Source organism: Ambystoma mexicanum, chromosome 8, assembly GCF_040938575.1.
Source record: "Ambystoma mexicanum isolate Mex_15411 chromosome 8, UKY_AmexF1_1, whole genome shotgun sequence".
NCBI classification, from domain to species: domain Eukaryota; kingdom Metazoa; phylum Chordata; class Amphibia; order Caudata; family Ambystomatidae; genus Ambystoma; species Ambystoma mexicanum.
Window position 1 is genome coordinate 687,987,613 of NC_090929.1, and position 26,544 is coordinate 688,014,156.

The following is a 26,544-nucleotide window of genomic DNA, read 5'->3' on the forward strand; positions in this document are numbered from 1 at the left end:
AAACATTTAACTAATGTCGCAACATGTTCCAGGGGAACACAATTCACTAGCAGGCCCAGTGAGCAGAAGTCTACAGTTACCTGCGGAACACGGGTGGCAAATTCACAAAGATATTTTAAACTATATTTTCACCCAATTGGTACATTCACCTCTAAACTTGTTCGCAAAAAAGCAAAACACCCAATGCCGAGACTTCGCAACCAGGATCCAAGGGGGACGCTCTGCAGATGAGTTGGTCAGGGAAATGTGCATATGCTTTTCCACCGACCTTGTCCTAAACAAAATAGTGCACAAGATGCACCAAGAACAAGTCATGCTTATACTGATGGCTCCAGTGTGGGCTCGACAACCATGGTTTCCACATCTACTCAAACTAGCAATGTACAAACCAATCAAGCTTCTGTGCCCATTTAACATGCTGTCCCAACACAAGGGGATAACATTCCATCGATACTCTCAGACTCTGAACTTGGCAGCTTGGCTCCTGAAGTCAGAGTTTGGACACTTAAACCTTCCACAAAGGTTTATGGACATCCTTAAAGACGCACAGAAGCCTAATCTAAGATACTGTTACTGTAACAAGTCGAAAATATTTGTCATTTGGTGCAGATCACTTAACATAAATCCAATTGACTGTTCTCCATTGCACATACTTAACTATATGCTTTACCTACTGGACTCTGGTTTAATCTTTAATTCCTGTAAAAGGTACAGTTATCAAAGCATTCATGGAAGGAGTAAAACGGCTGTATCCTCCCATTTCTAATCCACCACCTGGTTGGGACCTCGGTGTGGTACTCCCAAAACTCACATGTCCACTCTTTAAACCAATGCACAAAGCCAGTCTGAAGCATTTAACTTACAATACTGTTTTTCTAGTGGCCATCACTTCTATAAAACGAGTCTGTTAACTGCAAGCACTTTCAGTCCAAGAGCCATTCATCATCATTCACAAAGACGAGGTGTTCTTAGATCATATCCTAGAATGTCGCCAAAATTCATATCAAAGTTCCATGTTAATTAATCTATTGAACGTCCTACTTTTTTCCCAGCATTCTACAAATTTAGCAGAAAAAGCCTCAATACCCCAGCTATAAGGAGGGATGTCTTGTACTACATAAATAAAACAAAGCTGCAAAAGAAAACAGATGAATTATTTTTTTCCATAGCAATTGACAGAGAAGGAGATCATGTTTTTAACAATGAGATCTCAATATGGACAGTCAAATGCATCCAGCTTTGCTATTCCCTGTCAAAGAAGACTTTACCTTTTACACCAAGAGCCCACCCTACTTGAGGCACAGGCTCTACTTTAGCATTTATTGCAAATGTTCGTTTAGACGCAATTTGCAAAGCTGCTACTTGGGAGTTCCAGTCATACCTTTACACAGCATTTCTTCCTAGACGCACACTTTAAAGCAGATTCACAATTGGGTCAAGCAGTATTAAAACATCTATTTGCCTCCATACCTTCACACAAGCCACCTCCTCAGATACTGCTCGCTAATCTATGCATAGCATGTGATCTAAGCAGATCCACAAGCCTCAGAAAGGCATACATTACTCACTATTATTGTATTCCTGATTCTTTTATATGCTTAGATGCAAATGCACCCACCCTTTCTCCCCTTCTGTAGTTTAAGGTGCATAGATGTTTTATCTTTACCTTTCTACTTCATCTTTCTTGTACTCAAACATACACTTCATGCACCTTCCTGTCCGAAACAAATCATCTGAGGTACTTCGACGCATGAGTAGACGTCACACTAGGGATCATATTCCAGTCACGCCCATTCGATGTCCCTTTTTGCATTTTGAAAACAAGTCACTGAATACTCTGCGACTACCACAAGCTGTCGGCCTATGCATAGCATGTGAATCCAAGCAGATACAATCATCAGAAATAAGATTACGGGGAGTAATGTATGATATATATTTCTGAGGATTGTGGATCTGCTTGGATCACATGCTCTGCAAAGTCCGACATCTAGTGGTAGTCGCAGAGTATTACAAGATTTGTGACGTGTACTGTACCCATGGTCCTTTAAGCGTTGAGGTCCCTCAGATTGTTTCTTTCCACCATCGTGGTCAGTCACAAGTTGGAGTTCCTTTGATGCTGATGCCTTTGACTAGTTAAAAGTTTATTCGTAGTCTTCTCTTTCTTGATTGTCCGTTTTTGCCGCAGCGTCATCCAACTGCTCGACGGCCTTCGACTGACAACTCGTTTGTCCACGACTTGACTGAATCAACAACCTCTTCAGGTCTTCGGCCCTTACAGTACGGAGAGGGGAGGTCTTTCATACTGACTTCTTTTAGAGAATGTATATTCTGCCACTTCTTTTCCCCGTTTCCTCTCCTAACTGCCTTTTCCATTTATAATGGACAAAACACCATTTAAATGTTGTCCGGACTGCCATAGAAAGTTCCTGTGGAAAGACACGCACCAAGTGTGCAATTACTGTCTCCCAGGGATCACAGCGAAAAGCTTTGCAAGTCCTGCAAACCTTTCCATCCGAAAACTCTGAAAGATCGCTACACAAAACGCTGGGCCGCCCACGCAATGCAGGCCTAAGCCTCCATCGACGTGATGGAGGACTCCAGTGAGGGTAGTTTCGGTGTCCTCGGTGACACCGAAGGCAATCTGGGTTAGTTGGAACCCGATGTGTGGGCCCCGACTCCAATAAGCAGGGCGGCAGCTCGGGGACCGAGACACCCGGCGGCCATAGTGCTCACACGTCCAAGAACATTAAGCACATAACAATCGACTTGAGCTTCTAGGCCCACACAGTGTCTGCGGAAAAAGCCTCTAGATCTTCCCTGGCCTCCGGGCCATCGCTTACGATTTGGCCTCACGACAGGCCTCCGAAAATGGCACCCACAGTCGGTTTGGAAACTGTTAAAAAAAAGGCCCTCCTTTCACGCGCTGAAAAACAGCTGGCGAAAGGCGCATCAGCGTCCCCTAAACATACACTGAAAATGCAGGAACTAATAAAAAAATGTGTCCCTGCTACACTGTTAAAAACAAGGTCACAGAAAAGGTCAAAGTCCTCGACGCCTTTGTCCTCCAAAAATACTTGTGTTACTGATTCTTCCTCCCATGTGGACACTCTCAGGGGCTATGCATCACAAGCACCAGGCATCCACCCGAGCCACCCATACCATGTCAGGCTTCCAACCTTCATGTGAGTATACCCCTGAACTATTTAACAGAATTATTAAAAGAATGGCATGCTTTGTTGACTTCATAGACAAGTATCCAGAAGAACTAACGTTCTTTAGAGATGCCTCACGGCCAGGGGATCAAAACAGCAACCCTGTGGCAAAAAACCTTGGCTAGACCCACAGACTAGCACTTCTGCCCTAGGCCGCCTGGCCTACCAAGACCCCTCTCAGAACATATATGGGGTGGATCTCGCAGGTTCATAAGACCTCGGCTATCAAGGGAACCTTTAAAGTCGGATCAATATTACGACGATGTTGACGACATCTACGTCATCAGTCCCCTGACCACCGGTCCCAGTCGGTAGCAGATTCTCCAGTAGACCTTAAACTACAATACAATGAACTGCTGCTGAAGGCTGCCCAACACTTTAGTATTGACACCCAAGAGGCACAAGTAGACAAGGACTTTGTGGGGGACATTCTAGGAGACATTCTGGGAGAGAAAGTCTGCCACTCAGTTTATCCCACTGTTAGCCTGTACAAAGATGTATTTAGCATAAGTTTATAAACAACAAAACAGACATTCATTTAGTAAAAACCAAAAGAGTTTTAATTAGAATAACAAATTATTTTTAATTTGATCTTCAAGTACGGAAACCAAATTTACTGTCAATAAAATGTTTTGTTGACAGTAAATTTGGTTTCCGTACTTGAAGATCAAATGAAAAAGAATTTGTTATTCTAATTAAAACTCTTTTGGTTTTTACTAAATGAATGTCTGTTTGGTTGTTTATAAACTTATGCATTATTAATTAATATCAATTTGTATATTCAAATGTGTTGAACCATCTGATGATGGATTTATAATAGAATGCAGGGGACCGGTGGGCTCCAACCTTTGGGTCCACTTTCTTTTCCTTGCATACATGTTGTGGTGATCCTGTGCCAGGGTCACTTTTCCTCCCCCGCAACTGAAAACAATATTAAATAATTATATATAGTCTAGAGAATTCATTTTCCCCACAAAACACAAGGGAGTGCGCCTACAAACCCCCTTTTTTCAAAGATGTATACAGCCCTCCCTACTTGTGCCTAACCTCACAAAGGCTGTTAACTCCAAAATCAAGAAATTCTTCAGGCCGGCACCATGGATCCCCTTTTATATTAGGTGTCTGCTAAAACCTGATTAATTAGTAGTCGCCACTACCAGAAAGCGGGCGGGGGCTCCTCTGGTGTTGACCAAGGCCCTGCCAGACAAAGAAAGCAAAAAATGTATGCTTTTGGAAGGAAAGTTGCCTCCTCACCGGCATGCCAAGCTAGAATCTCAAACAACACTAACACTCATGGCTAGTTATGGCTGCCATAAGTGGGATGACTTAGAACACCAGGGTGAAGCGGTTCCAGAACCACTAAAATCGCAATTTGTAAGCTCTATCGCAGAGGGAAAGCATGTATCAAACTGCAGCCTCAAAAATAATCTTGATGCAGCAGACCATGCCCGCTGCATCATCGCAGAAGGCCGACTCATCAAGCGCCATTCCTGGCTCAGTCTTCTTTTAAGCTAGAAACTCAAGCCACGATCCACATGCCGGTGGAACCCAATGTACTTTTCCGTAAGGCTGTCGAAGACACCCTCCAGAGCGTAAAGGAGGAGAATGACACTCTTAAATCCCTTGGCTAGTTAACAAACAAGCCCTACGTCCAACGGGGCTCCTCAAACTCCAGAGGCTTTCGGGGTCAGGGTTCACAGCGCTCTTCCGGATACACTCAGGGTGGACAGTCTTCATCGCAAGGACAATCTTCCTCTTCTGGCTTTCAAAGAGGAAATAAAAGATATAGAGGAATAGGCAGAACCTCACCTGGGAGAGACTCCACACCTCCCAACAATGTCGCACTGCTGCAGGTCCTCTCCCATGCCACTCCAGTAGGAGGCTGAATTTCACACTACACCTATTCATAGGAGGGGATACCGTCAGACAAATGGGTGTTGTCCACCGTGGCAGGTGGATATAGCATCGAGCTATTACAAAAGCCACCCAACTGCCCACCAAGGCACAGGAAAATGATCACAGAAGAACGCATACTGTTAGAAGAAGTAAAGACACTGCTGGAAAAAGAACACCATTGAGATCGTTCCAGCAAATCAGGTAAACAAGGGTATTTATTCAATGTACTTCCTTGTGCCAAAGAAAGACTTTTCCATGCACCCAGTGCCGAATCTGCACCCTGTGAACAAATATGTGAAGCCCCAAAAGTTTCACATGACCACGCTTCAAGAAGTAATTCCCTTCTTAAAACCCTCACAGACACAGAAAAGATGGCAAAAAGCAGGGAGAGGACCCAAGGGATGGGACCCGGAAACATAGGAAACGCACCGGGAATCACGGAATATGAACGCCTTGGGCAGTCAGTCGGAACGGCACAGACAACCGAAGCGTAACAGCAACAAACGCTCCGGCAAAGAAGGGCCGGACAGTGCATAGGAACCGGCCTAGCAAAGACGCAATGAACTAGATCCAATCTCCATGAGAAGAAATTGGGTGAGCGAAAAGACGGCCACCAGGAGGAGCTGCAGCGGACCCACACGCCACCCCCAGCCCCAACAGGGCTCCTAAGATTGGATATATGGGAAGCGGTGGCGAAACCATGTTTCGCACCGACCAACTTCATATATGGGCTTTTCAGCCACATATTGGGCTAGGGCCGGTTGGTTGGCCCGCCCAATGATCTTAAAGTTTGTTTTGTACAGGCCCACATTTGGGCCAGAGTTCTATTATGATGGTAAAGTTCACCTTCATGTTGTTTAGTGTTGCAAAGGGAATGGAGACGGGCTCAGCATTAGCAGAAACTCGCATGGCAACACCCGACAAGGCCCCCGGAATCTCGACATCAGGGCACCCCACACATCCACACAATGGCTAAGCTCACCCTAGTGACGCTAAATATCCAAGCGCTGGGCCACCCATCAAACGCAAGCGGCTGCTCAACTACTTGAGAGACATCCAGGCAGATATTGTATATCTATAAGAGACCCATCTCAACCAAACCGAAGCCAAAAAATTAGCACACGGTGGGTGAGCACCACGGTACACTTGCAATGGCACGGGAAGGGGGGGGGGTATCAATCCTAGTACAAAAAAGGGTTCCAATTCAGGTGGGACGCACCTACAGTAGTAGTACTGAGCCAGGGGCAGATTAATCAACACGCAATCACCCTACTAAGCATTTATGCCCCCACAACAGACACGCCAGCCTTCTTCACGCACACCTTCTCTAATTGTGCCCAATTCATGCAGAACTCGACAGTCGTAGTGGGAGATTTGAATGTAACGCTAGACCCCGTTCTAGACCGGGTAGGGACACCACCCGAAAACACGCCGAACTGTATGAATAGAAAGACCCTACAAGCCCTAATGTCCGACCTACAGCTGATAGATGGATGGCGACATACCCAAAAGACACGGCAAGACTACACACATTACTCTCACCGCCTCTCCAGCTACTGCAGATTGGATTACTGGCTGATGCCGGCCAACAAAACACACATGGTAGTCGACTGCAGCATTTTGCCGATCGCGATATCCGATTACGCACTGGTTACCCTACATATCACACTCCCCGACACAACTCGCAATCCCCCAGCATGGTGCCTTAACCGTTGTGTATATTACAATAACCTGAAGTGGTGGAACACCTCTGTGGTGACACTAAAGGTTTCTAGAGAGGGTAACGAAATACCAGACTTCACCCCATACAGGAGCTTTGGACGCCTTTAAGGCATTTCTCAGAGGGCATGCATCTCGCCTTGGGCATATAAGCAGAAAAAATGGGGGGGGGGGAATCAGAAGCTTGCCTTACAGCGGAGCTCAAGATATTGGAGTCACAACACAAAGTAGTCAGGGATGAACAGACACTACCGAATCCGGAAAACTAGAACAGAAATCAGGCAAATTACCACTGACAGGTCACGGGGATCATACACAAATTGATCTCAAATGTATTATATAGAGAACGACAGACCACTACATCTAAAGGCACTAACCCTAAAAAAGCGTCAGGCTGCACAAACGATTAAGGCCATTCCAGACAAGGCGAACCACCTGTTTGATGGGGGACAAGTCAGTAAATGCGAGATATGCAGAATTCTATCAGGAACTCTACACCGTAACAGATTTGTTCTCCCCTCCGACCATAGAAAGCTTCCTGAACTCGACACCCATTCCCAGAATATCCATAGAGCAGGCAAACACACTTGACAGCTACATCACCGAACAAGAGCAATCCTCCAGCATGGGGTCTGGCATGGATTCACATGCTCATGAATATTCCCCGTTGTCAGGCTGGGAATCCTCGGTAAAGAAAAAATCAGTTTGTTTCGTTTCTGAACTCTTTCTACTAGTAACCAATCACTGGACTCTGGGTCAGACTGCCCCCAGCCAATGACTGCCCTCTACCTAAGCCCCTCCTCTGGCAGCCATCTTCAGATTTTTACTGCATGTTCAAGTGTTGGGAGTCCTCGTGCTGTAGCTCTCGAGATTTTACCGCGTTTTGCAAATTTTCAGAGATTTCAACTCCTTTTTCGGTCAATCGAAATTTTCGTCGAGTTTCACTTCCCGGAGGCTTCCACAAGATCTTGAGGCCTACCCCGCGTGGACATGGCCCAGGAAAAAGGAAATGCGACGCCCGGTCCCAAGCTCTTCAGGAGCTGCCCTGGATGTGGACTGCAGATTGCCTTCAACGAGGATGAACATTCTCGATGTCTCTACTTCCTTTATGAAGACAAAACGCACGTGGAGAAGGACTGTGCGTTTTGCAAGAACATGTCCAAGCGGACGATGAGGGATCGTCGTACCCACCTCACCAACTGGCTGGAGGGGAAAAGCCCAGCAGCGGGTGAGAAAAAGTAGTCTGAGCGGTCTTTTAAGTGCTTTGAGGGCGCTCCGGATGGTACAGGAACAGAGACAGCCGGGACGGATGACGGTGGTGACGACGGGATGGACCTTCCATCACCACCTGCTCGGGCCTCCCTGCCTGATGAAATCGGCTCCTTCCACGCCATGATAACCAGGGCATCCGAGCTCTTCCAGCGATGCCCCATGGAAGAGAAGAAGGAAGGTTTCCTCTGTCAATGAAGGGAGGCCAAAAGGAAGACGGCCCTGTCGGTCCCGTTACTCAACGACATCTGGGACGAGGGGCTGTTGCTCCTGAAGAACCCATCCATGGCCCCTGCCAAGAGAGACAGGTACGAGAAGAAGTACCGGGTTCTGGATTCTGCCCCCATGTGCCTTAGGGCGCAGCCTACCCCGGACTCGGTTGTCTCCGCAGCGGCCAATAAGAAAGCAGCGGGGGCGACGGCGTCAACTTCGACATCTCTGCCGGACGGCGAAGGGAAGAAACTGGATGCCATGGGACAACTGGTCATCTCGTCGACGGCGACTACCATTAAAGCGGCCAACGCCCTCATGATTGTCGCCCGCTTTGACAGGGAGCTATGGTTTTAGATCGCTCACCTACTGGATTTCCTCCCGGACAACAAGAGGGCGGAGGCCCTGGAGATCCTACAGGATGGAGAGGTGGCGTCGGACCACGGCATGGTGGCCACAGACATTGCCGACACCGGCTTCCGCCAGATGGGCAACAGCATTTGCCTTCGCCGGCGCGTTTGGCTCAAGGCAACCGATTTCCGTCAAGACGTGCAGACCAGGGTCCTGGACATGCCCTTCGATGGGAACAACCTGGACGAGTCGCTGCAGGCCATCAAGGCCGACACGGAGGCGGCTCGTGCCTTAGGCGTTCTTCAGCAATGACGGCTGCCCTTTCGGGGCTCCGGAGGCAAGCAAGGTGCGTCCTAGGGATTCGGCGGCAGCTCCTTGACGTACCGCCAAGCGGCCCGCTCCTCGTCGCAGGAGGCCTACAGGGGACGCGGCAAGCAAGGAGGATCTTGTCGCCAAGGAGGGCAGGGCGGCAAGGAGGCCAGGGCGGCATGGCCGCCGCCAAGCAGGATTGAACTGGCCGTAGCATCGGGGCCCCCACCTGAGCACCCCGGTGGGAGGCCGGTTGGCGAACTTCAGCGTGGGGGAGTCCATTTCCACCGACCGTTGGGTGCTGGATGCCCTGGCCCGTGGGCACACACAGGAATTTCTAAGAAAGTGTCCACATATTCCACCTGTGGCCAGAATGGAAAACCACGTCCCACAACTACTACTGGAGGTACGAGCAATGCTAAAGAAGGGAGCCATCAAACTCGTCCCAAAGAGGCTCCGGGGCTCCGGAGTTTACTCGCTGTACTTTCTCATAAGGAAAAAGACCGGCAGTTGGCGACCCATCCTGGACCTTCGTCGTCTAAACAAGTACATCAGGTCCCAGAAGTTCTGGATGGTCATCCTCCAGCACGTGCTGGAACAACTGGAGGAAGGCGACTTCCTATCGTCGCTGGACTTGGAGGACGCCTACTTTCACATCCCCATCTTGAAAAACCATTGAACGTTTCTGCGATTCGTAGTCCAATGACGGCACTACCAGTTTAAGGCCCTTCCCTTCGGACTGAAGTCGGCGCCCAGGGTGTTCACCAAGTGCCTAGCACCAGTGGCGGCGTGGCTGCGCCTACAGGGGATCCACGTCTACCCATACCTGGACGACTGGCTCATCCGGGCAGAGTCAAGGGAACTCGCCGTCAAACACACAAGGAAGACCGTCCAACTGCTCACGGATCTGGGATTTTCAATTAACTTCACAAAATCCCACCTGGTACCGTCGCAAGTCGCCCTGTTCTTGGGAGCCAAGCTTGACACAGTGGCGTGACTAGAATCTCTGTTGGAGGAAAGGACGAAGGCCATCCTAGGCAAGGTGCAACGGCTATCGACCATGGACGTGGCCAAAGTGAGGTCCGTCAGGTCCCTTCTCGGCATGATGTCCTCCTGCATTTACCTTGTGCGTCTTTACAGACTACGGATGTGACCACTGCAGGAGTTCCTCGACGCCCATTGGATGCAAGCGACGGGCAACTTCGAAGACAGGATCTCATTCAACGAGACCTTTCGACAAACGATCCGCTGGTGGGGCACCCACGCGCATCTGACGGCGGGTATGGACTTCCAGATCCCATCAGGAGACGGTGACGACGGACGCCTCCCTGGAGGGATGGGGGGGGGGCTCACTCCGGAGATCTCCACGCAAGAGGCCTTTGGCTACCCGAGGAGAGGTCACTACACATCAACGTCCTGGAGCTCTGAGCCGTGTTCTGGGCCTCAGGTCGTTCCTTCCATCCCTCAAGGGCAAGGTGGTGAGGATCTTCACTGACAAAAACACAACAATATTTTACATCCGAAAGCAGGGAGGCACCAGATGCCCAGCCCTATCCAAGGAGGCCCAGGATCTGTGGCATTGGGCCGTCGCCCAAGGGATGTTTCTGGTACCCTTCCACCTGGCAGGAATAAAAAACACCATTGCCGACGCACTCAGCAGGGAGCTGCGCTCGTGCCACGAGTGGGAACTGCGGATGGATCAAGTGGACCTCATCTTCCGACGATGGGGCAATCCCCAGATCGACCTGTTCGCGACGGCGGCAAACACCAAGTGCCAGAGGTTCGCCAGCAGGTTTCTCCAGCCGGGGAGCATGGGCTGTTAGGCAGAATCCTGTGCAGTGCCCTTAGGGACCACTACACACAATTAAGACTACAGGTGGCAATACAAGTTTTACCTTTGGTACAAGCTTGTACTACTATGTCAGAGTGGTAGCAGTGGCGGAGCAGCCAGGCTTATCTCAAGAGTATATGAGCAGTAGCAGAGATTACACAAAGGGACCACAATTACAGTGACTCAAGCAAACCCTGACTCAAGGTTTCAGGTAAAAAATAGAAGTGCATTTATTTTTAAAACATTCATTATAAACACAACACTTCTATTAAACTCAAATAAAAACCACACATTAAATCTACTACACCTAACCAATTCACTTTGTACAGTAAGTCTCAAGATAAGTACCATGTGTTTGAATGAACCTGTGTTACGAACAAAACACGCTACCACGAATACGATTGTGATGACTTTTTGACAGTCCGGTCTACTAAATAAACGCGTATCCGTGACATGAAATGTTACCAGGGCAAAAACACACTTAGCACCTGAGATACCCAGAGGGAGTTGGAGGTAAAATCACAGGCAATATTTTGGTTAGGCAGGCAGAATCAAGAACCACTCAGAGACAGGAGTTCAAAAGTCACAGGGCCGGAGCCAGGGTCGAAAGACACTGGGGCCTGTTGCCGAAGATCACACACAGTTCACGATTCAACATAGCCAAAAGTACTTTGATATTGTCAATGTTCGGAAGCAAAAGTTATTAGGAGGGAAGACAAGGGCAAGCCTTGGAAATGAAGAAAAGGGATTCACCCAGTTTCCTTAAGTAGAACACAGTACCTTGTTCCAATGGTGCAGCGGGTGCCTTGGCAGTTGTTCCTGTTGGTTTTCCGCAGACCCACGATTCCTGGAGCTTCGTTGTGAAGGACGATGTCTGAAGGGAGTCCACACCACACAGGGATGAAGCCGGCAGCAGTGACGAGGAATAAAAGGTGCGCTCCTTAAAAACAGGAGAGGCTCTTCAGGTGGCTATCGGGACTACTACAGCAGCGTGCAGCGATTTCGACCAAGGAAGAGGATCCTCTGGCTTTGAAAGATGAGCTGGTTATCCCCACCACGCTCAAGGGAAGAAGACTCCGGACTGGATCTTCTGAGTCGTTGAAGGGACGGGGTAGTTGCAGCAGCCGTTGTTCTCTCTGCTTCTCTTCGGTTCCTTGTAGTTCCAGTGGCGACTCTCTGACTTCTAGCCCAAGAGACCTGCCTTTTATGCGAAAAAACCCCATTCACGCAGCCTGGTTGTCAATCACCCAGCAGGGGGATTGTCCAGCCCGGACAACTACCCTGGCCAATCATGACAAAGTGCAACTTGGGATTCCTATGATACCCTGTGCAGGGGGTGACTACACCCCTCCCTCACATTCAACCCACCTAGACACCCAGGCGCCTTGAGGAGGGCTTCTGAGCAGAAGCCTGCCAAAAGACAGTGACCAAAGAAGGCGAACCTAGTTTGCTGCGCAAAGTAAGACACAAGAAGGACTTTAACAAAAAGAAATGGCGAATAAACCCAACCGGAGCCAACAGAAAGACGATTTGGTCAAGCGGGTTTATGTTCGAGGCTAATATAATAGCCAAGAACAGCACCACATTTATCTAATATAATCGCGGTAGAAAAGTTAGGGTAGATGCCACTGCCACCAGCCAGTCTAAAAGAGCGAAACAATGCTCTAGGAGATACAGATAAAAAGGGATACGAAATAACACTTTCCAGTACTCCATGGAAGATGGGGTGTACTGGATCTGTGGTAGATTGACTAACTAAAGTTAATGGTAACGTTACCCTTTTCTGGGGGACGGTAGTCGCCTCAGAAATGGAGTCGAGGGAAGTCTCAAAGACAACCCTGTGCCACGGCACTGAAGGTGCTGTGTGACACACAAAGAGAAGGGGGCTACTGAAGTGGTGTACTTCAGAGTCCATAGCAAAACACAGGTAAGAGTGGGGAAAAAGCTCTCACTCTTACCAAGTGGAAACAAAAGCAAATTCCAGAAGTCCAGCAAAGCTGCTGGGGGACTCACTAGGTGAGGGAAATTAGCCATAGATGAGAATTCTCCCTAACATGGGCGATGCCTTCTCGTTCCCCTGGGACAGCCTGTTCCTGTATGCGTTCCCTCTGTTGCTTTTGCTGCTGCGCCTCATCAACCAACTCAAACGGTCCCGGTACAGGATGATCCTCGTCGCACAGATCTGGTTCCCGGACCTTCTGGACATGTCAGCGTCCCCACCAGTCAAACTGCCGACGGACGCACATCTCATCAGAGAAGGAGGCGCCATCCTCCACCACGATCTGGCGTCGCTGAACTTGCAGGCCTGGCTCCTGCAGCACCAGAGTTTGTAGGGTACAATATCCCGGCGGACTGCAAGGAGGTGCTTGCAAAGGCCAGGGCGCCCTCGACTATCAAGTGTTATGGACACAAATGGAAGAGGTTCTCTGTCTGGTGCCGTGCACAGATTAACCCTCTGCGGATTACGGCCCATCTGGTGCTGCCGTACCTACTGTCGCTGGCCAAGGCGGGGTTGGCGCATGCCTCCATCAAGATCCATCTAGCAGCTATTTCCCGCTACTCCAGGACCCCGGGCGATCATCTCTCTGGTCCCATCGCCTGGTGAAGGAGTTTATGAAGGGACTGTTCCGGTCATTCCCGCCGGTGAAAGCTCCGGCCCCGTCGTGGGAGCTCAACGTGGTGCTGTCCAGGCTCATGGGGCCGCCATTCGAGCCTCTGCATTCGGCACCGTTGAAATTCCTGTCGTGGAAGACAGCGTTTCTTGTGGCCATCACCTCCGCACAACAAGTGGGAGAGATCCAGGCCCTCTCCTGTAAACCTCCATAGCTGACATTCCACGAGACGAGGGTGGTGCTGAGGACCACCCCTCCTTCATGCCCAAGGTGCTGTCGGACTTCCATCTCAACGAGCCCTTGGTGTTACCTGTTTTCTTCCCGTCACCTTCGTCTCCGGCTGAGAGAACTTTGCACTCGCTGGATGTGGCTAGAGCGCTAAAGTTCTATGTGGACCGCACAAATTTTTCGGATGACATCACAGCTGTTTGTGAACTTTGGTCCTGTGAACCAAGGGAAGGCCCTCTCGAAGGCATCTATTTCCAAATGGCTCTCTGGCTGCATCATGCACTGTCACCGGTTGGCAAACCGACCGTTGATCGGCCGTCCGAGAGCCCATTCAACCAGCACGATCGCTGCTACCATGGCGTTCCTGTCTTGTGTGCCCCTGCTCGACATCTGCAGGGCTGCTACGTGGAGGTCGACGCACACCTTCACAAGATTCTACTGCGTCGACTGGGATTCCAGGGAGGACTCCAGAATCGGCAATGCAGTGCTGCGCAACCTGTTCGCTTAAGGTGAGCCTGGTGAGGAGGTAAGAGATGCTTAATGTTGAGTTGTTGTATTGCTTAATGTTGAGCCTTGCCACCTCCCGTGGTTTTGCATGTGTACTGCTATGTATTCTTATATTCATGAGCATGTTAATCCATGCCAGACCCCATGCTGGAGAAGCAACACGTTACTTACCTGTAACTGTTGTTCTCCAGCATGGGTCTGGCATGGATTCACATGCAAACCCTCCCTCCTACCCCTCTGCGGCTCTTCACGTGGTCTTACTGCCACTTTACGTGCTACCAAATCTGAAGATGGCTGCCCGAGGAGGGGCTTAGGTAGAGGGCAGTCATTGGCTGTGGGCAGTATGACCCAGAGACCAGTGATTGGTTAGTAGTAGAAAGACAGTTCAGAAACGAAACTGAAACAGATTTTTTTCTTTACCGAGGATTCCCAGCCTGACGACTGGGAATAGTCATGAGCATGTGAATCCATGCCAGACCCATGCTGGAGAACAACAGTTACAGGTAAGTAACTTGTTCCTTCTCTCCCTTACCCACAGGAAAGCGGCCAGCCTCGAAGGAATCGCAATCGATCTGTATAACTGCATAGTCCTAGAAATTGCCTCTAAACTAGAGGCATTATTAAAATAAGCCCTCGCCCAGAAATGCCTACCCAAGTCAATGCTAGCGGCCAACATCATTGTATTCCATAAGAGTGGCAAGGACCCAGAAACATGTGGCTGGTACAGGCCAATTTCGTTAATAAATTCTGACGCCAAGATGCTGGGGAAATGCCTTGCCCAAAGAATTGAAAGCACCACACCAAAACTGATGAAGATCAATCGGGCTTCATCAGGGGCAGACATGCTAACGATAACATCCGCAGACTAATGCACATAATAGCGGGCAATAGAGCCCCCCCCAAGTCGCCATCCTGGCGGTGGACGTGGAAAAAGCATTTGATAAAGTACAGTGGCAATTCATGTTCTGCGTGCTGCCAAGATATGGCTTCCCCATGCGTCTCGTCCACTTGATCAAACTCCTATATACCGGCCCTACGGCCTTGGTGGTCACCAATGGAGTGGCATCTGCTGAATTCCATCTCCAATCGGGTACGCGCCAGGGCTGCCTGCTCTCACTCCTGCTTTATGCCCTATCTATCGAGCTCTGAAGAACATAGTGTATCCTTATATGCAGACGACGTGCTGATATGTTAGCGATTTAGTAGCATCCGTCCCCTATATCCAATCCTACAGAAATCAGAGGTAATGCCCCTAAGACAAGATGTACTGTGGGACCCTGGCGGGATAGCCCCTTTCACCCTCCAATCCCGTTCCATAAAATACCTAGGTATCCATATTAGTGCTGCGATAGGAGAACTGCAAGACTTAAACCATTTCTCTCTCGCATACTAAATGCGAGAGAGAAATGGACCAAACCACAGAAGCATACCCACGACTCTGCACATTCTACGCCATGGCCATCCCAGACAACAAGAACAGAATACAAGCCTTAGCCGATATATGGACACTGGACCTAGGATTACCGGTCAGCGGCTCAGATATACTTGCATGCTTCCAAGCCATCCCTGTAGTCTCATCTATTCTCAGAAAAAGAGAGATACAATTCAAAATTCTCCACAGCCTTTATTACACCCCATCAAGCTACATAAAATGGGCCTCCTATCCTTTGCTACATGCTGGAGGGGCTGTGAAGAGATAGGAATAATGGGTCACCTGCTATGGTCCTGCCCAATATTAACCCCCTACTGGCGGGGAATCTACCGACAAATCTGTACCAGAGGAGGCTGACGTACCTTGCACACCAAGGAACATTATCCTGGGTGGGGACGGGGCAAGCTGGCATGGAGGCTCAGTCACACGCAAGTTCATAAATATCATACTATTCACTGCACTCAAACTACTAATAGCACGCTGGAAAGCACCAACGCCGCCCTCCCACAAAGAATGGGTCACCACCCTCTCCAAGACATGCAGGTTGGAACAGGCTGCACTCAAGTGCCAATCCAGACCCAATCTAGAGAGGGCTGAACGTTACGCAGAAATGCTACAATCATACTTTCAACAGTCAAACGACAATCCTATCAGACAACTCGATTCTGGGCCAAAGAACACGTGATCTTAGCAACCGTGCCACAAGCGCATCAGCATGATAAACTAACCACGAGCACACTGCAGAGAGGAGTGGCGGGGGGGGCGGGTGGTTAGGGGGCAAAAGGAAGAGGGAGGTATTTTATTCCTTCAACCATTGACAGACATTGATGCTTGAGCCTTACATGATGTGTCTTGTCATGTATAATGCAAAATAACCTGTAACAACCATGAAAACCAATAAAGAGTTTGGAGAAAAAAAATGAGAAGGCTTGTAGTGTTGGATAGAGGAGGATAGATACAGTGGTGTCTCACCATGGATTGGTTTGCGAGCCAGGAGAAGAAATTTAAATCTGGCCCCATTTTTCATCGCCAGCCATCCAGCCTGGTGATGGTACGAGGAAGTAGGTGTGAAGTGAGGGAGTTCAAAGTGGGTCCTGGTAACAAAGTTAATGATCTTGTCGAGAGGACAGAAAGCATAGTTGGATAGTTGGGGAGATAAGAGGATGCCGGCACAGTAGTCCAGTTTAGAGAAGACAAAAGTGGTTAAGAGATGCTTGGCAGTGTTGAAAGGAAAGTGATGTCTGATTTTCCTAATATTTTCTCTTGTCTCTACCTCTTTCCCTTCCTTGCTAATCACCCCACTGCCGCTGTGACCGCTGGCCTGATCCTCATAAACCTCAGACTCTCAGGCCCTTCCTCCCCGTCATTACCAGCCCCCTCATCCCCCCATTGCCTTGGTGGCTCCACATACCACCTTTGAGAGCTGCCTGTACTAGCACTTAGCCGGAGGTGCTCCTCTTGGCTCCCCTTAGCACTTCTCTCTTGGGTCCCCCTGTAAAGACTGGAGGGGGGGTGTCTGTACTTCTGCTCTCTATATGGTACAGGAGAGGCACAGAGGACCCCAGCCAAGATTCTCTATTGTGGTAGCAATGGACGAGCAATCAAGGCCTAGCTTCTCGGGAGGTGATGCAGGCTGGTTCTGAAGTACAGTGTAGTCCCCAAACCCCCACAAAGGAATGTCCACACACTGTATTACTGAAAACAGTCTTTATATAATTAATATTCAAAGGTATGTACACTATCACAATAACGCACTTTGTACTCAGAAATCAACAATGGTAAATATATACAATTCTAAAGTGGTACCACCAATATTATCAGATCTTATTAAAGTGCATCAACTATACTGTTAGAATGTCACACAGATCAATAACAAGAAAACCAGCAATAGAGATAGGAGGGAAAGCAAGATGGTTGAAACAATAGGCAGAATACTGGCCTCTACCGTTAAGCACAGTACTGTGTGGAGATTCCCCCCTCCCCCCTACCTGGGCAACCTGTAAAATAAAGATATAGCACAAGCCCAATCCATATATTGCTCAATAGTCTTGTTCTCTCCTATAATGTTTTTACCCCTCCAATGTACCTGGTGGAGTAGAGTTCTTCGAAGAAGCGTCGATGGATCCTTCTTGAGTGACTCCCTTTAAAGCAGGAGCCACGGATCGTCGAGAGGTGTCGAAGAAGGTGAACTTGGCGTCGATGAGAAGTTCGAGGGTGCCGAGACCACGACGTCGATCCAGGCGGTGCTCGTCGGCGACGTCCTGCGAGGATGAGGTGTGCGGGGCACCTCGGCGATTGGTTGTTCAGTAACGCAAAGAGTTTCTGAAGAACTGTGGCCCAGCAAGGGCGTCGAGTCGTCAAAGTCTTTGTGGCCTTCAGGTGGCGGGAAACCCTCCTCGGCGCGTCAGCGGCCTTCGATTTCTCCGGCAGGACAAAGCGGTCGACGTTGCGGACAAGGGAGTCCTTCGATTCAAATGTTCTTAGGCAAAGGAGCGGGCGGCTCCGGTCGTCGGCGGCACAGCGTCAAGTGGTCCCTGTGTCTGGGCACCACAACTTCGACGGGCCTCCAGCGGTTACACAAACCTGCGAACCCTGGTTGACGGCAATGGACTTCGACGGCCAGCCTTTCGAGGGTTTGACTTCCAGGGAGCTTCGGCGAAGGTTCGCGGTGCTCGATGGTCCCTCGGAGCACAGGAAGAGGGCGCCTTACCAGGTCCTCTCTCGGATCAGTCTTTGACGAGTTCGGCAGCTTTCAGATCAGGTCGAAGCAAATGCAACAAGTCTTCTTCCTGCTGGGCGTCGAGGATCAGCAGTTCCAGTTGCTCTTCAAGTGTAGACACAGCTTCTGAACAATTTCCAGTGGTGGGAGGTCCCCGGATATACTATCCTGTCTCTCATCCACACTGCTGGGTCATACTCGGCAGCCAATCATACAGAAGGGCATTCATGCAGTCAGTCAGCCAATCAGGCATACAGTGCATGCAGGCCATCCTCCTCCCTCTCAGACACTCACAACAAGGAATGTGCATTGGGACAAGTACCCAGCCATTCAACACTACACACTGCATTCAGGCCAGTTTCGGGCAGGGCTGTCTCAGTCTTTGTCTCTCATACCAGAAACCAGACGGCCACAACAAAAAGTGCATATTGGTCACACACCCCATTCAGGTCCCACCCACAGGGCGTACCCACAACATACAGTCACTGGGAAGGCTCCAATCAGTCTGGACTGGACTTACAACAACACCATATATGGATCTTCCACCCAACAGCCAGTCAGGGGGAAGGGACCGAGTCAGGGCTTCCCAGGACTTTGGGAAAACAAGGTAACAGGCAGTAGAAAGCAAGAGGCCACAGGGGCCATCTTGTTTCCTATTAGGAATCAACTGATCGCAATGGCAGGGCCTGGGTATCCCAAAATGGAGGATACTCGACGCACCTGTCAAATTCAGCATGGAGCTGCCACCAGCCCATACCCTGCTCTGCGGGCCATCCACAGGTGCCCAAAAACATACACTAGGGGCACAGGGTTGTACCCCCCCCCATGAGTGTCATAAGGGTATCCCATAGGTCTGTACACCAAACCAAAAACAGGAAGAGCTGCACTGCCAGGAGTCCCACATGGACTCCTGGGCAGAAAACAATACAGAAAACAATGAAAAAGGACTACAGGACAAGGACAGGGAGGCCCTGTCCCTCCAATGCATTTCCAGCATCTCACCCCCTCCAGCACTTTTCCACTTCTTTGCTACCCTTTACATCCCCCTCCTCGTCTCATCAATGCACTTGCATGGCCGAATGCCACATGGCCTAGTAGGACCACTACTGTAAATATATTGTTGCTTTTTGTTTCTTGCCACTGTTATATCCCCTGGTCCCTTCCTATTTAGCTTTGTGGCGCTTTGAAACACAATTCTGTTGTATAAAGCGCCTTACAAATGATGAAATTAAAATAAGATATTTAGGCGGTTGAGGCGAGCTGCTGTTAGTTTTGGAGATGAAAGTAGAGAAGGTCTGAGAAGGGTCATAGATGATGCAGATGTTTCAAGCTGAAAGAGAGTAGGGGAGAGTCAGGTCGGAACTGGATAGGCAGAGGAAGAGATATGAGAGCTTTTTGCAGGGAAGAAGAGCACCTTTGTTTTGGTAGCGCTTAACACCAGAGAGTTTAAAGCCGTCCAATATTTAATGGTAGAGAAACAGTTGGAAATGTTGATAGATCAGGAAAAGAGAAGATGATTTGGGTGTTGTCTGCATGGAGTTAGTACGAGAACTGAAAGGAGGAGATTAGTACCCCAAGAGCAGAGGTGCGGAGTGGATCCAACACAGAGCCTTCCGGAACACCAAAAGTTAGAGGAGTGAGTTGAAAGGTGGTGTTGCTCCAGGAGACCGAGAATCGGTGAGGTACAAGGTAGGATTCAATCCAGGCAAGAGCTTGATCGCAAATCCTAAGAAGAAAGAGTATTCAGGAGATCAGCATTATTGACAGCGTCCAAGCCAGCGGACCGGTCAAGGAGAGTTAGGATAGAGGATGGGTTGGAGTGCTTAGCAGAGGCAATGAAGTTGTACACCTTCATGAGAGCAGTTTCCAGCCAAAATCTGCTTGTAGCGGTCTCAAAGGTTGTGGATGTCTAAGATATTGGTAAAACGGTTGAACACAACCCTTTGGAGCACTTTAGAGTAGTGCAGCAGGAGAGACGGCAGACAAAGTTTAGCCGGTAGGTTCAGGTTTGCCCCTAGCTTTTTAAGTAGAGGGATGACATGACTGTTTTGAAAATAGTTTGAAAGCAAGCAGAGTCGAAGAACAGGTTGAAGAGTTCAGCTTGGCGAGAGGCCACTAAAGGCCCAATAGGCTTAACTAGCTGAGAAGCAAGATGGTCTTTTGGGCACAAGAGCGGTTAGCCGTCATCAGTAGAGATAGCACTTTGTCAGTATTAGTGTGACTAAAGTGGGAGATGGAGGCAGAGGATGATGGTAGAGTAAGCAGTGTGTAAAATGTAGGAGGCAGAAGTGTGAGGAAGGTCAAGGGAGTCTCTAAAATTTGAAATTTCTGCAGCCAAATATTCAGCTAGGTCATTAGCTGTGAGAGTGGAGTTGATGGTCATAAACCTAGGAGGAGTGAGATTAGGGTGCCCTGTAGCTGGCGAGGATGGTTGGAGTGAGAATCAATGAGGAATAGGTAGAATTCCCTTTTTGCTCCATTAAGAATGGACTTGTGAGTGTTCAGGGGAGAGAGGTAGAGTTGCAGGTCCTCATGCGAGTGGATATGCCTCCATTTGCGCAGCAGCCAACGCATGTCTGTGCAGAGACTTGGCTTTTCATTGGGACGAGTATGATGAACCCATCTATGGCTCTCACTTTTCTGGTTACTTTGCTTCTTACTGAGGCGAGTATGAGCAAATTATTTCTTATGCTCGCTACCCTCACCTGGTCTCCTGCCCTTCACGTTACATTCATGGTGTTGGAATGGTCACTGGGTCGGCAGTTCGCCTTTTGGAGTCTTCACCATGGGTCAGGGGGCAACCTCTGTTATCACTTATTTGCTCTCTGATAACCTCTGCTGTGTCTCCTTGTGCGCTGCTTTACGGTCAGGAGAGTTGTTTCCAAGTATTTTCTCCTCGCTCATTAGGCCTGGATGTCTCTTTCCAGAGACATGCACTTGTTCATTCTGCTCTACAGTGTTTCGGCTTCCCAACGCGACACTGGCACTGCTCTGTCTAGCTTTCCTCCCTGCATAGTAAACCGCACATGCTCTTCTTCCTCTTGCCTCGCTACCAGAGCAGCTTTGAACTTCCCAGGTTTCTCTCTCATTGGCGTCTCCGCCTCCAATACTTATGACACTGCACTGGAGCTTCCCCTGTTTAACGGCCGCCTTCTTGTGTTGGACGGGTTTTCATTATTGTTCCATTGTTTTTCTTAGTTGCAGTACCAGAGAGGTGTTACTTCTCAGGTGACGTATCCTCGTAGCAAATGTATAGTGATTTATTGTGTTTTCTTCCAGCAGGTTTCACTGACTGGTTGTTGAGATATTTGGGCAGAGAGTTCATCATCGGAACAGGAGTTCTTGTCCCCACGGAGAAAAGAGGGGGTGGAGTCTCTCCCTGTTAATGGGCAACTTGCCTCTACCCCTCGCGAGGGTATCGCGCTCACCTCCCTGGTCTTGCAAGGAAAGGCTCACCCCTGGGGAGAAGTGACAGAATCCCGCAATTCGTAGCAAAGGATATAGTACAAAGGAGAAAATATGGAAAAATAGGAGGAAAAGTAAAAAATATTCTAATGGAGATGCTAGAAGTCACACATTTGGGGTAGAAGAGAAAACATGAAAAATGAAAAGGAGCAAAATAATATTGGATATCCACAGAAATGCTAAAATTCATCCATGTTGATAATTGACAGAGGTACTCTGCCTTTCCTCTCCTTCCCCCAGAAGCTCACGGTCTCCCAAGCTCTAGTTCTCTCTAGGTTGGACTATTGTAACAGCCTCTTTCTAAATCTACCTGCCTCTACTCTCCTCCCTTTGCAACTAATCCAGAACAGGACTGCGAGCCTTGGCCTGAAGCCATGGGACTGTATCTCCCCAGCCCTGAAATCTCTCCATTGGCTCCCAGTGGATGCAGGGATTCGATTCTAAACCCTCTACATTGTCCACAAGGCTTTCGGGGGCCTGGGTCCAAAATACCTGTAGCTATCCCTCTGCAAATACCTCCTCTCTCGAGCTCTTCGCTCCTCTAACTCCCTCAGGGTCAGTCGTTTTTCAAAGAAACAAGCTGATGGTCGATCTGTCCTCGGCTGGGGCCTCCCTCTGGAACATCCTCCCTTACACTCTGAAACTTGAGGAGAACTATCTCCGGTTCCGGAAGCACCTCAAGACCTTCCTCTTTGCTTCTGCCTTTGATCCTCCTCTCCCCTGCTGATCTGTTCTCTCTGGCATCGTGCACCTGGCCTACCCTCTGTCTTCCGGGCCCAGTTGCCTGCTCACCCTGCCACCTACCCGCACTGCCTCCGGGGCCACCAATTGCACTGGGGTCTGTATCTGTACCCATACCAACCCCCCCTTTTTTTCCTTCTGCACTTACCAGACATACCCTGTCTGCTGCCTTAAACCCTGCACTTGCTACTTTCTGGCTGCACTGCCACTGTTAGTTGCCTTTATTATTTATTTTATTGGTATTTTCTTGCTCCGCGCTTTCCACTGTCCCTCCCCCATGCACCTTTCCCTTTCCATCTCCCATGCACTTGCGCATTCTCAATGTTACTGGGCCTAGTAAGATCATAATTTTTTTTTCTCCCTTGTTCCCCCTCCACTACCTTGTGTACGAGCGCGATAGAAATAAAATATCAATATCAATTTTGCATAGTCATTATCATCCAGATCAAATTTTAATGCAAATGAAAATATTTTCTTATTACATGGGTATTGCCAAAGGGTAAAGTGGGTCCAGTTGCTAACTATTGCTTTGAACATTATAACTAGTTAGCTATTTAGCATTTTGTTTAACTAAGGTTTGTTTAAAAGAGCAAGATGATAATACCCGTACCACATAGTGCCAGCTACGTCTAGAGGGCATGTGGTAGCTCAAAGGGGTATTGTGTTTATATGTACCATACATTGTTCTGTGTTTGGATGCTGCTGACTGATTTGGATTATGATGCAAATATATAAGGAGGCAGGTGTCTTAGAATTTAGAGTGTTTGATGTACTTGTGCCTGCTCTCAGCACTTTCTCAAAGCTGTGAGAACCATAATATCTACCATGTTTCTTTTTATGGTGCTAATAGAATATCAATAGTCTAGAAGCCCCTACCGAGTTTCAAGTCTTGTTCCACCTTGGTAGCACTGTGAGTACATTGTGCTAAGTGCAAGCAGAGTTTTATCTGCATTTCAAGCACTAGATGCTGGAGTTAAACGAACATGTAATTTTGGGGTCGTGGCAGTAGGTAATGCTGCTGGAAAAATTACTTGGCACTGCAGGTGCTTCTATGTGAAAAATATACTATTTAAATGTTATCTGCTTTCTTCACATTGTGCTTGTAGTTGGCCTCATTTGGCACGGGAGTCCACTATGTAATTGGTTCCATTGTCTAAAAAAATCCTTTATTTGTAGGGAAAATGAGGCTGAAGGAAGTTGAGCGAACTGCAGTTCAGGTGTGGAGCCCAGCAGTCCACCATCCAGTTTACTTGGCTACAGGTATCAATAACTTTGTACTTTTGCCGTTTTATACTGTCTTGTCTAAGCACTTCTAATTAAAACAAAACAATACTAAAAAAACAGTATAAGTCGAGCCTCAATCTTTTAAAAGTAAACATAGTCCCTCATCACACAACCTCATGAAGTTCTTCATTGCGTTGTTTTGGCTCCAGTGTGGCTCTTCATTTGCATTCAAAATGAGTCCAGAGTAATGCATTGGGCATAACTGATTAAAAATGCAGCAAGCCGTAGGAGGGCAGTGAACTATTGTTTTTATTGTCGCTCCTTGCATTCCTAGATTGTGTAGAAGTCTTCACTATACTTTATGTGCTTTCTGGGTGGACAGCTGTATGTCTTAATTTTCCTACATATATTGTAAAGAGGGTTCTAATGAAATGGCCTGCCTTGCTCCCGGGGTTGAGGATTGGGTGGCCAAGCCGGGAGGTTACCGCCAATTGCTAGGCGATGCAGCGCCCCAGTTTGGTGTGGTGAGGATCCCCCCCCTTGTTTTTTTATCCCTCTCCCATATGTTTGGCAGAGACTGTCACAAGGGCCTAACCATCAGCATCGTCCCTTCAAGACCTATTACGAGGGACAATCGTACGGAGCCAGCAGCACCTGCATGCTTAACTCTCCTTGTGCGGTTGCAGAAATCCTATCCTACTCAATAGGGGGAAGAAGCAGGACCTTGAGATCAACCCTGCTAAACTGGACTTCACACCCGTTGTGCTATCTTAGATTCTACATGACTAAAGAATCATGAGGGTAGTAAGAAGCCAGCCTGAAATTGATTTCAGAAGTACATCCATCCATCCATCCATCCAACTCTACCAAGATTTGGCGCCTGCCACGCTTAGCAAAAGGGGAGCACTCAAACCGGTTTCTGTCTTCGAAACAAGAAAGTTAATCACAGGTCGGAATTCCTGAACACCCTGCTTTTCACGCATGAGGGCAAGAAACGGACCATAAAGTCGACCAGGAAAGCAGGGGAAATCAGATTGGCCCAGACATGGCGGTAGATAACATGGACACACCAGCAGCAACAGGTGGCCAGTTCCTTAACAGAGAACTGGGAACACATAGGTGCATTTGGTAGAAGGTGAGGAAAGCGCTAAAAAAAGAAAACCCGAGAGACGGGACAAGAGAGAACCCTAAGGAGAAGGAAAGATTGACCGACAGGTAGATACCTAGCTTTTGGAAGCGGCAACAGGTCGGTGGGCAGGCCCAGAGAAAAAAGGGAGCCGGCGTGCCCTTTCACCGGTCCACCGGAATCCCTGTTAACAAATGTTAGTTGATTGTTTAATGCAACAAATGTTAGATGTTAAGATGCAAGTAGAGGGGAGGGGCAAATGTTGGGAAAACAGTTGGAAATGTGGCAGCAACAGGTCAAATCCAGGCCTTGCTCCCTGGGTCAAGTGAGGTAGATTATACCCGTTCCCCCCAAGCAGTCTATCGCACCCCTTAAGAGACCCCCAGCAGGGAGTTTCTACTAATCTCCTTCAACACTCAAGGCCTAAACTCTTCCGCTAAACGAAAATCGGTACTCCAGAAGTTAGAGGATAAAGAGCTAGTGATGGCAATGCTTCAGGAGACCCATTTGCGACCAAGAGATGAAAAAAGACTGTTCAGTAAGAATTTTCCCTTGCAGTTCTTCGCATCATCGGGAGTCTAAAAAGCAGTGCAATGCAATTACCACAGGGAAAGACACCCCACTCCACCATACAGACATACTGCGAATTTCCATGTGGCGGTACATTGGGGTCAAAGGCACAATATTTGTGGTTGTATTTATACTGAACTCATATTATGGCCCTAATGAAAACCAGAGAGAATTACTTTCCCAAGCTAGAGATGAATTGGCTGGGTTTGTCGAGGGCTAGGTAGTTATGGGGGTGATTTTAATCTGACGCCAGACCCGACGAAAGATGAGGAGGGGGTGGGATTGATTTTGTGCACTGCAAAATGCATCAAATCCCGGAATCAGTATGGGCAGACATTTGAGTATGACGTCCGAGAATGCGAAAGTCAACCTTATAAAAATAAAAAAATTACCTATCATAACTTAAAAAGGTAGTTTGCAAAGAACATGGCAACTTTTTAAACACAGCTAGGAATAAGCTTGAGAATCATTTAACAGATAAAGCTGCTTATGCTATGGCTAGAACTAGACAGTTCTACTACAGCCCAAGTAATAAAGTGAACAAGAGCCTGGTGTAAAAGCTACGCAACCTGCAAATTAGAAATAACATACACTGCTTAAAAATTAACGGGAGGACCTAGTATGGTGAGGAAGTAAAGGGAGGGATTATTTTAAGGTACTTTGAGGAGATGTTGGCTAGAAAGAACTTAACCCCAATAAACAGCGAACATATTTGCAAGAAATTAGATTGCTCCAGACAATAACTGGACAGTCCAATCACCAGGGAACCAGTAGCGAAGGCCATAGTGTCTCTAGAAAATAAGGCAGTGGGTCCCTATGGTTTCTCATCAGCTTTCCATACAGCCTTTATGCTCCAACTAATTGAACACATGAACACATGAGCACAACATTTCACCCCTTTCGAGAGACTGGATCGATTCAGCCATTTGATGGCTGAGACATCCACCATACTCATTCTCAAACCAGGGAAGGAACCGTGTGATTGTAACCTTTATAGGCCTATCACATTAATAAACACGGATGCGAAAATCGCCTCCAAACATTTACCAACTAAAATGATTGGCTTAATGCAGGATTTAGTAACCACAGATCAAACTGGATTCTTAATTAACCAAAACACCTT

The 26,544-nt window shown here is 48.3% G+C and overlaps 1 protein-coding gene across 3 annotated transcripts in view; it reads left to right on the forward strand.

Annotated features, from left to right (window-relative positions):
- Positions 1–26,544, forward strand: part of SEC31B (SEC31 homolog B, COPII coat complex component) — a 2,991,081-nt gene that overhangs the window by 151,645 nt on the left and 2,812,892 nt on the right. For all 3 annotated transcript variants that reach the window (XM_069610491.1, XM_069610490.1, XM_069610492.1), the window contains one exon: positions 23,678–23,761. In XM_069610491.1, the coding sequence (XP_069466592.1) occupies positions 23,683–23,761 (79 nt within the window). In that variant the 5' untranslated portion in view covers positions 23,678–23,682. The remainder of the gene's footprint in view (positions 1–23,677; positions 23,762–26,544) is intronic.